The sequence below is a fragment of the Rhea pennata genome, chromosome 2 (genome assembly GCF_028389875.1).
Source record: "Rhea pennata isolate bPtePen1 chromosome 2, bPtePen1.pri, whole genome shotgun sequence".
Taxonomy (NCBI): domain Eukaryota; kingdom Metazoa; phylum Chordata; class Aves; order Rheiformes; family Rheidae; genus Rhea; species Rhea pennata.
Window position 1 is genome coordinate 25,215,796 of NC_084664.1, and position 12,189 is coordinate 25,227,984.

The 12,189-nt window shown below is 35.6% G+C and overlaps 1 protein-coding gene across 2 annotated transcripts in view; it reads left to right on the forward strand.

Annotated features, from left to right (window-relative positions):
• LOC134136863 (pituitary tumor-transforming gene 1 protein-interacting protein-like) overlaps positions 1-10,521 on the forward strand; it is a 29,459-nt gene extending 18,938 nt beyond the window's left edge. For both annotated transcript variants that reach the window (XM_062569090.1, XM_062569091.1), the window contains exons 6-7: positions 4,133-4,179; positions 10,350-10,521. In XM_062569090.1, coding sequence (XP_062425074.1) covers positions 4,133-4,179; positions 10,350-10,399 — 97 coding nt within the window. In that variant the 3' untranslated portion in view covers positions 10,400-10,521. The remainder of the gene's footprint in view (positions 1-4,132; positions 4,180-10,349) is intronic.
• The last annotated feature ends 1,668 nt before the right edge of the window (positions 10,522-12,189 follow it).

Sequence of the window (12,189 nt, forward strand, 5' to 3'; positions counted from 1 at the left end):
CACCCCTAATGCAGCTGCCCTCTTTCCTAATGTGTCTCAGGAATGTGTCTATGGAACAGATAAGCTGTTCCAATGGCAGGATGCAGCTTAGCAGCAGCCCTGGGCCATTTTCCATGTTATTAATGTGTACTCGTTATGTGACTTGAGGGATTCGTAGGATCATATCCTACTACCAGTGCTGGGAGTAGACCTCTCCTGGCAGCCCAAATACCTTATTCTATGCACTGCTCACTTCTTTTAAGTCCTTAGGAGGATGAATTGCTAATAGCAGGCTATAGAACGTATTAGGGATTTCAACAAGCCACTTTTGACCAGCACACTGCAGGAGAAACACTGTATTGTACTGTGTAGTCTTTCCATTCTGTTGAGATAAGAGCCCACCTCTTTGCTAGTGGCTGGGCTGTTGCAAGCCATGTTTCCTTTCTGGAATTGCTAATGTCTAGTAATACCAGAAAGCTTCAAACTGAATGGAAATGCTATCAGTGATGTTGACCTTGAATAAGCTTCTATTTAAATAAGGATCTATAAATAAACTATTAAAATTTTTAAGGAGAAACACAAGTATGATTTTTTTTAAAAAAAAGTAAATATCTTAATAAAGTTCCTACTACAGCAGTGGTGGTCAGTAAGGGTATTTGACTTTGCATCAAAGTCTAGTCTGTTTTTTCACTGATTTATATCCTTTTTTTCCCCTTAGTCTTAGATGTTAAATGGCACTTGGCTAGCCTTTTTCCCACCAGTCATGTAAAAACATCTAGACCGTATTTTCCAAGAGGTTATCTGAAATAATTAAAAGCTTGATTACACTGACAATCTTTAAAACCCATCTGATGTATTTAGCCCTTCAACACAGGTTATGGGTATCTTAAAAAGATACCCTTAAAAGAATGGGAGTTGTTTTTCAAGTCATGACTAGATTTGATATCTTTCAGTCCTCATGTGTGCGGAGTAAGGGGAATTTTAGTACAATCTGCAAAGTTTTCATGTAATTTCTGAAAATAACTGGATAGTTATTTAGATAAATAGCATGGGAGGAAATAGGCACAGAATCGTCCTTGTGTCTGTTTTCTTATTAGTTACTTGTATCTGTGGGATACAGCTACTTCATATGTGGCTGTTTTGAACAGTTAGCTGTGGAAGCAGAACAGGACTTAGCCTGAGCTTCATTTTATGGTTCCATTTGTGTACCATTAGAAATCTATGAAAACAAAACAAGGAAGCCCAGGTTGTGTAAGTACAGGGAATGCAAGTTTCAAAATAATCGCAAAACCAAGCATTTTCTAGCTTTTTAGCCACACAATAAATGTCTGCATTGTAAGCTTAAAAATTAAGCATTTATGTTTAAAATTCAGTTTCTGCCTGATATTTAGGGAAGCGTGCTCTTGGAATACCTTGATGGTTATTAGAATGAAGTTGTAAGCAGTGGTCTTCTGTTTATCAAAAGGAAGAGACTAGATGTCATTTCACTGACAGGGTTGAAAACCACTGATGAAACAGTGTTTTGACTTACAATGAGGGGCAGGAGGGGAAGGAAATCAGAGTTCTGTTCTCAACTGAAAATACTAAAGGAAAATTGGTATCTTAATGCATAATTTAAGTCCTTTATTTGACCTCATGTCATCTCTAATATAAAAAATAATGTTGAAACAGTGCATCAAGTAGTGACTTTTTCTGAACGTTTGCTTAGTTATTTTCAGCTATAAATACCTGGAGCATGCACGCACACACACGTTATATAAATCGTGATTTATAAATTAAATCTGTTAGAAATAACAAATAAAGTAATGGAAAACAAGGAGATCTTTGAGATAAACTATGAAGTCAAATTTAGTAATGTATTGGTAAGAAAGCGATATGTAGAAAAAGAAAGAATTGAAGTTCATTTATGACAGACCAAGTATGGAAAATTGATGTAAGTTGGTGGTATTAGGAAAAGTACTTTCTTGAGTTACAGCAGTGGGGGCAACTCATCTTGAGAGCCAAGAACTTGAGATATGGAGAGATGAAGTAATAGCAATAGCATTAAGATACAGAACCAACTCGGAACAATGACAGTAATTGATCTTACATTAAGATGTTAACAGCACAGTAAGGCACCTTTGAGTGGCTAGGATTTGCTGACTGCCTACTCAAAGTTGTATTTAAGTCTTCTCTGTTGATGTGCAGCTAATTTTTATTTGCTGGACACTATTTAGTCATGAGCACTATTACGTAGTTTTGGTTACCTGTCAGTATGAACGTTTCATAAATAGTAATGGTTTTATCCTTCTGAAACTTAAGCAATGGAAGAAGCTGAGTGTGAGGTTTTTGTTTTCAGTAGTGTGGGGAGGTATCCTAGGGTCTCTCTGAGATTTAAGGCCTGTACAGCCTTTTTGGTTGTGTTTATTTTTCCCTCGCTGCACTTTCCCCACCTTCTGCAATTAGTCAGTGCTTGCTATGTTCAGGGCAGATTCAGACTGACTGGAGAAGAACTGAGATTTCAACTGAAACTGCAGTGATGAGTCTCAGGTATTTCAGGCAGTGCATGCAAAACCAGTGAAAAATCTGGCTTTAGGTCACATAATGTCACGTGGAAACCATATATGAATGAGGATTGTCTTTACCCAGGGCAAGGCTGCATTAAGCAAAATCTTTCTGTTCTCTTCCTGAAATCCCTTGCCTCATTAGTGTCTCCCTGTTATGCAGCACAGAAAGCAGCTCAGAATTCTGTGGTCAAGTTACCTCCCTTGGGTAAATTTGGCCCCTCTTCTTCCTGTTCTCCTCAGCCTCTCAGTCCTGACAGCTCCTCGTCCAACTGAATTTCATTTCAGCACCCTGATGTGCCCCCCTCCCCAGTTCTTTCTCTTCCTGTGATTACCTTGCAGTAACCTGCCAGGTTACTTTATATCCCGTGGTGTTTGAACCCAAATAATGGAAGGGTTTACAAGAGGAGGTAAGTATCTCAAAGAAATAATGAAGGTTTTCAGTCAATCTTCCTTGTTTGGTGTTCTCATCACACTTTATCTGTGAGCTTTCCAGAAGTGCATTTGCAGAAAAAGGCCAGTTTAGCCCTTCAGTCCTGTAGGAAAAAGGGTAATTGCTTTTGAGCACACACAGAATCTGATTAGCAGTAGGAATTGTTTGGAGGTAGAATATGCATAGGGCAGATGGATCTTTGGTGAATTAAGCTGTCAGTGCTTAACAGCTTTCTGCTGAACATGTGCAAATTAGAACTGGGAAAGTCACAACTCATCTATTGGGTTGAATTTTGATAGGGACAACAAATAGCATGTTCCTCACATTAGGAGAATGTTTTTCTGCCAAATTTTAAGTTTTTTCTTAGAGGTCCTGGAGTGTCCTAGTGAAACAGTTTTGTGGGAGCTTTTTTGTTGCTTATAAGCAAAGCAGAATATATGTTCCTGTTGTTGTGACAAAGGGAAATAATCCTAGAAATGAGATTTCCATTTAAACTGCTTCCATTTTCTTTCCCTGCACTTTTGCAGAGAGGGAGGGAAGGAAGGGGGAAGAAGAAATTGCCTTGTCGGACACTTGGTTTATGTGAGTTGCTGAAGTTTGGCAATATTAGATACAGTCTTGAAAACTGTCTTGTAATCAGACAATATAACAGGAAAGATCCTTTTTTTATAATGGCACTATTGGATTTTAGAAACTAGTAGTTTTAATTTGTAATTGCTGCACTGTGTAAACAAAACATTAATACAATACCTTTTCTCTTTATAAATTTATTATACAGAATTAGGATTCTGAGGCACACCGTTTTCACAACTGAATTTTGCAATTACATTCCCTGCTGGAAAGCATTAGGGAATCTTCTGATACTCCTTATTTATTGACAAATACTTGTGTGCGTGTGTGTGTCTGTATACACGCATATATAACTGGGTACTTTATTTTAATACAGAAAAAACAACATGCTTATTTTTGCTTGCAAATATACCCTATTCAGTGACACTGATTAGTGAGGGAGTCTCAAAGGTAAGATACATAACTGATAAGTATGACTTTTGGAAATTCTTAATTGCATACTGATTTTAAAAAAAAATGTTGTCTGACTCAGATGTCATTACCATATATTACATACAGCTCAAAATAATCAGAATGTCCTTCTGATGCCATTTTTTCTTTGTTGTAGGAAACATGAGAGAAAACTGAAACACGATGAAATACGCAGGAAGTATGGTATGTAGTAATATTATTTCAATAATCAGTATCCAAATAAATTCCTTTTTCCCTTGTCCAAATTATTGTTAAAATTTACAGCAGAAACAAGTTGTTCTATGAGTAGCAGAACTAATCAAGCCCTGTTTCCTGCAGATGTGGGTCTTCTGTCACCAGAATACCTGCTCTCCTCATCATTGCACTTTTGTGGGTCTTTCTTTGCTAACTTTCTCTCAGTGGGCAAGAGACAATGTGCTAGATGGTGTATTAGCAGGGGTATTAAAAATATTTAACGAAATAGATATTTTTTTCTGTCTATTTGTAAGTAAGAGCACTGCTTTTTGTTTGTACTCGCCTAAATAGGCTTTCTGATTTTTCAGAAAACAGGTAGGACCTTAAACATTTGTGGGATTTGAACTTCATATACCAATCTAGTTGAAACTGGCTAGTAGACTCATGCTTATTTAAGGAGGACAGACTGACTATTAGCTAGGAAGCTTTTTAAATCATGCTGTGCAACTATGGACCTGTGATCCGGTAGGGGACTCATCCTGCTGAGACTGTAGGACCTGATCTTCTGTATAGTAGGCTTGCATTATCTATGTTTGTCAATCCTGGCACTTTTTATTTGATTTGTTCAGAAGGTTAATAGTACTGTGTATTCAAAGACTGATACCCTAAAAGTATGCTGCAGTTTCTTTAATGCAAATTGCACTAATGTCAGAGAAGGTGACTATGGGTCTGACCAGTCACTCAAAGCTGTTACTTTTCACTCTTAAATTTATTGGCAGAATTTTGGGAATGCCTTCATGAGTCTGCAATGGGTCCCCTTGCTGATATAGGAGTGATACAGATACTTTCTACAGGGAATTCTCTGCCTGGGGAATGTTTGCAATAATACACTCTTTTGAGATGGAGGAAGCATTCAATGTGAACCTTGAGCAGCAGGAGGGAGAATGTTGTAGAAACTGAAACTTCAGTCCTGTGATATTTCAAGCACAACCCGGTTTTAAGTTTTGTTTGATCTAAGCAGTTAACGAGAATAATCCATGCTTAAAAAGAAAAAACTACAACACACACTTTTTGTTAGTTTCTTCTTAGAAAAGACCTTACAGTTAATCCTGACAAGTTTGAAGTATAGGATAAAATTGGTGAAAGAACCAAGAAGATTCTGTACACGTGTAACTTCACATCTTCTTGGCACAGGGCAGCGCATGAGTATCAAACTAGGTCCTGAAGTTAGGATAACAGTATAGGATATCAAAGCACTGCACTGGAGTTAAGTAGCATTTCAAACTACTGTGTTCATAGTTGTAATCTGTTTGTAAAACTAGTGCAGTTTTTGCATGGTCCTACATTTTAGTGAAGACACACTTCTCTTCTGTACTTCAGATATTTGCTGAGAACTGTGTTAGAGCTTGTTGGAGTACTTGAGCTTCCTGAGGGATATTATTGTATGCCTCTAGAATTAAACACCAAATTCAAAATCTTGTTTGTAGGTATGCTTTTCAGTCGAATGAGAGTTGGTGTAATTGTGCTCCCATCTGAAACATGTTAGTGTGTCAGTGAGTTTAATTAGGAACAAGTTCATAATGTTCATTAAGTTAGTGGAAGATCTGCCTTATAAGAAATGGGGCATATCTATTGCTCCACGTAATTATGCAATGGAGTTATCACATACAAAAAAAAAAAAAAAAATCATATTTTAACAATTGGACTCAAATTTCAGTAGCAAACTTATATAAAAGTTTACTTGTTGACAAGTTTGCCCTGTTGTGTATGCATAGAATAATTTATGCTCTGAGATGACTGATTTGAAGCCTGGATTTTCATAATTCAACATTTACCCTAAAGAAGAACCTAATCAGTATATGAATAGCTGGTAGATACAGAAAGGGTGTACATAACTGAAGAAAAATGAAAGACAAAATATACATAAATTCTGAAATCCATAAAGCCATTAAGTTATTGCTAATCTATATATTTTATATTCTGGTAATATGCAAATGGCTGTTAAAACAATGCAGGGAGATTTAATACAATAATTCTTGCTATTCTGTCTTCATTTTTCACTGTCTAGTAAATACATATGTTAGCATATTAAATATAACCTAATAAAAATTGCTGCAAATAATTATGGAGACACTAGATTATTTTACACTGTTAAACACTGTGGAGAGGATTCAGTATTAAGTAGGAGTGCATGAGTGGCAGAATGACAATGACTTTGTTAACCTGACTCTGTAGATTAAGATGATCATGCCTGAAATTTCAGTATTGGGTTGGCTTTAAGGGAATGCCTTTTCCCATTTCATCCACCAGCTTTCTTTATCCCATTTAAATGGTAATTACACATTTATAATGCATTGCAGGTGTCACTTTAGCCACAATCCCTTGAGAGCACTGGAAGCAATAAAGAGCTTTAGCAACCAGGAATACACACTTTGAATTGTTTCTTTGTTGCAAAATTTGATAGTATTTTTCATTTGCTCATATATATGAATGCAGTATGATTATACAAATTATATGTTGACTGTTAGGAGATTTTAAAGTAGAATTCAGACTGTTTTGCAGCTTGTGTAGCATACAAATGAACTACAATTTAATTGCTGCTGCATTTGCTGCTATTGTGTGCTCAGTATAGCATTAATAAGAAGATGCTTTAGTCTTTATATACTTCAGCATTTTGCTTGATATAAGTGGAGGATCCTTTATCTCTATTTTTTTACAGAATTACTGTGTTTCGTGATTTTTGGCCTTCCAAACCACTTCCTTCAAATCTGCAAAGCTTTTGATAGCTAATTTAATGATACCCAGCCCTATTTCCTTTATTTTATGTAAGACATTAATTTTGTATTCAGGAGTTTATCGCAGTAAATATTCCTTCTGTTCAGGAGAGATGCTTCCTAACCTTGACCTTCTCCAGAGTTCTGAATGCAAGGCAAGCAAATTTTGTATTGCTGCACACTTAAAATTTAGTTTGCTGTATGTTAAGCATAGAGTTGTTAATTGGGAGAGTTGAAAGTAAAAAAGTGTAATTAGAGGTGGAGATCTACAGTGTACAACACCAGTTCAGTTGTTACAGTATAGTCTCTTGTACTTCAGTTTTTAATTCTATTTTTGGGCAACACAAATAAATGATGAGAGTCAAGTCTCAATGACTGAGAGGCTGTATTATTAGCATGGTAAATAACATAAATGAGTAAGTTCAAAAGCAGTATTAAGAGGCCTCATTACTTCATATTGTCTAATGAAATATTTTTGTCTGTTATACCTTTCAAATTTTCCAGTTTTTCTTAAATATAGGTAAATATTTTTTTTAAGGTATTTTTTTTTATTTTTTTCTCTAATACTTGAGATATTTTTCTTCATTTTGAGATTAATAGAAGCAAGTTATTCTGAGTTTGTGTCCTGCATTTTTAGATATCCAAGTTCAGTAGTAACGTGTAATGGACTCTATTACAGACAAGTCTCCTGAAGCCTACAAACATCTGGCTTCTTTGAATTGTAAGTGTAAATTGCAAGTTGGGTGTTTGTGCTCATGTCAAATGAGGAGCAGTTAGCGAGAACACTCATGTCTGGTTCAAGGCAGCATGTGAGCTCTAGCTGGACCAGACATGCTATCCAATTAGGATAGGCTTGCAGCTTCTCCTTGAATACCATGGTTAACAACAGCTGTGGCAGCTGACAGTAGCTTTCTGTCAAGATTTTTTTTTTTTTTTTTTTTTTTTTTTTCCTCATGCATCTCTCTAAATTGCTTGTGTCCGCTTGCTGGAGACAGAGACAACGCTTTCAGTAAGAATTGGTACGAGTGATCGGCTGTTCTCTCCCTCCTCTTGCTTAATATAATCTAATAAGGTACTTGGAATGCTGAAGATAAAAGAAATTTCCACAGTGGATGTAGATTAGAGAGCAAGATTAAGAACAAAGTTTATCAGATATAACTTTTGAGGTTATCCTCATTTGGAGGGAGGGCTTGCCATTTTGTCTTGGAATGCCTTCCCTCCTGGGAAATGAATTTCTGAGGTAAACTTTCCTTTGTAGTGCATTCACATTAAGTTTTTTATTGTAGTCAAGCAGTTGTGACCAACAGTACTCTAACTAGACTGTCCTGTAGGTGTTGAGGCCTGAGCTTTTGGTTCCAGATCAGAGAGCTATCTTTGAAATTAAGTTATAATGTACTGATGCCTGATTGATGGAAATCATATCTGTGTTCACTGTTAGAGCTTATAGTGAAACTAAAGCAAATATTACTAAGAACAGCATTTGTAATAACAAAAGTAAAAATGGCACTTTCATATGAAATATGATGGCTGATTGTGTGACGTGGCTCTTGGTAGTGTGTGTTGGGGGAGGTGCAGATAAATATCATAGCACAACTTCCTTTAATTTGAAATTGGCACTACTGGATGCAAAATACCACTCAAATTCGATCGTAGCTGTTTAAGCTGTCAGTGAGCAGAGCCTAGAGTTCAACTGTGCTAGTTTCAGACCTATGAAGTGTCAGATATGTATTTCAAATTAATTATATGAAAGGCAGATAATAAGCACTTGCCAGGCTATATAGAGAAGTATGTGGGCTAAAAATCAGAAGAGTAACACAAGTAACTGTGTATGCATGTGTGTGTTAGTGTTCTTTAAGGGAGAAAGGGAGTCTTTCATGGTTTGTGCTTTTTAGCTGTAGAGTATCATGGACTTTGTGCTTCTAGGTGGTTGAGGCAACTCAGCCAAAGTAGGGAACACTTTTGATTACCATAAAGTGATTTTTTTTTTTAATGAAGGCTTCAAAGAATCTTAAATCAAAAATATACTTAAATGCCAAAGTTAATTTTGTCAGAAATCTTATGCCACCTCCCCCTACTTTATGGGAAGGTCTTTGAAGTTTGGTTCTTGGAGTTCTGAGAGGAACTTAACACAAACAGAGTTTATTGTCATAAAATATTTAAATTTCTAGTATTGTGGATAATTTTCTCTAAATATTGTATAGGTGTCTTTTAAAGTCAGGAAATATAGAAGTACTGGAAAAAATTTTGAAATTTGAACAATTCACAGTTGTCTTTAAGGTAACAAAATATATTAGAATCCATAGAGCCTCAAACTTTATGAATGTTTGTATTAAAACTAGCTACTTTTGGTGCTGGTAACTTTTGAGTTTCAGACAGAAGAGTTAGAGTTCGGCTTCAGTGCACATCTGTGCATGAAAAAAAGGTGTGTGTGAAAAGACCTAGTGGGGGTTCTTAACGAGGTTTGAGTGTAATCTTCATTTCTCTTCTGCTATCAAGAACATCTGTGGGGAGTGGCTCTTTGGTATATGTCTCTTCTGTCTCCATACGCTATACAAATGAGCTATAGATGAGAGTCCAGACTACAATATACGAAAGTCGGTAGAAAAGATAGTAGCAGGTTTTCTGTTCTTTCACAACAAAAGGTCTGCCTCTAGGCTCTCCTGGGACTCCTTTATTTTTAGTATGCCCTACTGCCTAGCACATATTTGTTGTGTGGTTTAAAGTCTTTTTGAAATTACTGTGCTGTGGAACAGTGATTGCTCCGCTAACCCTTGCATAAGGTGGTATGCATATCCAGTAACTCAGTGTAATTGGATGGCTTTGCAGTGCTTTCTGAGACAGCATTATGGTTACAACATTAAGACTCTTTATGATGGAAACATGTACCACAGCCTGATATAAGTGATGCTCTTGTCCCCTGAGGTTTTAGTGAACATTGATGTGATCTTCATTTGTCCTTAGACACTATTGTCCTGTTGCAGGATTTCTGTAACTGATTGAATCTGACAAATTTTTGTGCAGAACTGAAGTAGAATTAGTCAGAATAATAGCATCTTGTATTTTAAAGAATGGTGGTCTTATAAAAACTTGACTTTGTAAACTGGCTGGTCTGAATCTGCTTTTCCTGAGCAATCTCTGTACTTAGACTATTTTGTAGACTTGTCTCTCACAGATGCATTTTGCAGGGTACACCTCACAAACAAGAATTCTTTTCCATGCAGTTTTTTTCATAGAGCAAATGTTTCTACCTGCTAAATCATGAAATATCTATTCATGATTTTAGTTTGAGAAATGAGTGCTTAAGAACACTTCCAATCTATTGTTATTCTTGAGCTTATGGCTAATTGAGCCATATGGCTAATTGAGGTGAGAAAATGATAAAAACAAACCTGTTTTCTTTTACAGGTCTTCTCCAGGATTCTGATAATCCTTACAGCAGATTTGAGAATGAATAAATCTGAGAACCTTCTAAAAGAGCTGTGATTCCAGAATATAAGAAGATTGTTTTTTGCTTTCATTTGCCCTTTTGGGTTTGTTCCTGCCTGCCAAAGACTTTGTTTGTTTGTTTGTTTTCTGTTTGTAAAACTGAGTGGATAAAGACTTCCTTGAAATACATGTTTGCATCATATTTACGTATATAGAGCTAACATTTTATAAATGCTTATGGCTGTTGAAATGTTTGTAATTATGTTGACATTTAAGTGTGAAATGTTACCTTTTCTCTTTTTAAAGCTTTTTGTTGTCTGATTTAAATGGCTTATATTCATGATCATTTATTTGAATTTATTTTAACTGCCATTTGAAAAAGAGTTGTTGCTATGTTCCTAAATAAAGATTTTTTTTTCCTACTGTGTCTATTTTATAAAATAAATGGCAACAAGGAAGCACAGCTTCACACAGCAGAAATAGCTGATGTTGGTATTGACAAGAAATTTCAACAGGCACGTTCTTACATAGTACAATAGAATGACGATTGTTTTCTTTTCCCTGAGAAAGATTTTCAAGATGTGTAATGTTTGAGGGTTGGAGAGGGAGGAATGTATTTGTTTAAGTAATTTGGTGCAGATGTTAATATATACTCTGAATATATCACTGATGTGAAGAAGAAATTACTTAATTTAGCAAAATTGGCAGAAATTCTTTCATTTTGAAGTACATGTAAAATTTACCTAGGTGTATATATGTGCCTAAATTTGAGAAAAAACGTTAGGCTGTGTGAACACTTAGTTTGTTCTGTAAGCCTAATTTTTTAATAAGAAAAAAAAAATCTCAGTTGAAGAGAGTAAGGAAGTTTTTGTTTGTTTGTTTGTTTTTTTAAGACATTTCTGTTTATTTTTTCCTTGGTATTTCCATAACATGTTTTCTCCATCTTTTCATAGAAACATGTTCCAATGAGCATTTTTTTTTTAACTATCTCATTGATATGATACATCAAGTGAAAAACTGTTGTCTCCTGGCCCCGCTGTTATGCAAGTTTCCCTTGATTCTGTACATTTATTTTTTCCTTGCTATATATTATCCGTTAAGGAAACTTATTGAAGAGAATTTAAAGAAGAGTACTGAAGATCTTTGTATGTTATTTTTGTCAATGTTCCTAAAACAGAACACTTTAATTTGGTTCTGTTTGGTTCTGTTGTTCTTTACTAACTTAATTTAAAAGAAGTGATCAAGTGCAAATTTGAGAAGGAAAGAGCATTTTTGTTTTCATTCATTTTATAACAAAAGAATAATAACACCACATGTGCGTAGTAGGAATTTAAGTCTTGCCTGTGGGTAATGTGGTGAATTGCCATTCCTTCCAGTGAAAAAGAATCTGCCTGAAGTTCAGCTTTAGGAACTATCATCTATTGCTGATTTTGATAGAATGATCATTTCCAATCTTTCACTGTATTTTTTTTCTCCTCTGAGACTATAGATCCTCAGGCATTTTATATTTATAAAAAGCTACCCTTTCCTGGGTCTACGGTGTAACTAGTTTTGTAAAATTACAGTGCGCTAATTTTTTCTCTTCACTTGTATTTAGTAATTTATTGGTAAGTCACTGCTGGTTGAAGAAACATCTGAAGTTAAATGCAGCTAGTCTAAAAGTACTGTTCAAAGGGCTGTCTTTGAAGAATGATAAGCTGTGATAAGAGTAAGTTGATAGTGTGGAAATAAAACATGCTGATGGTATTCCCTGAAGATAACTTCTGCAAAGATGATGAAGGTCTGCCTTCTGTCTCACAACTCAAGTAGAGACGTTCCT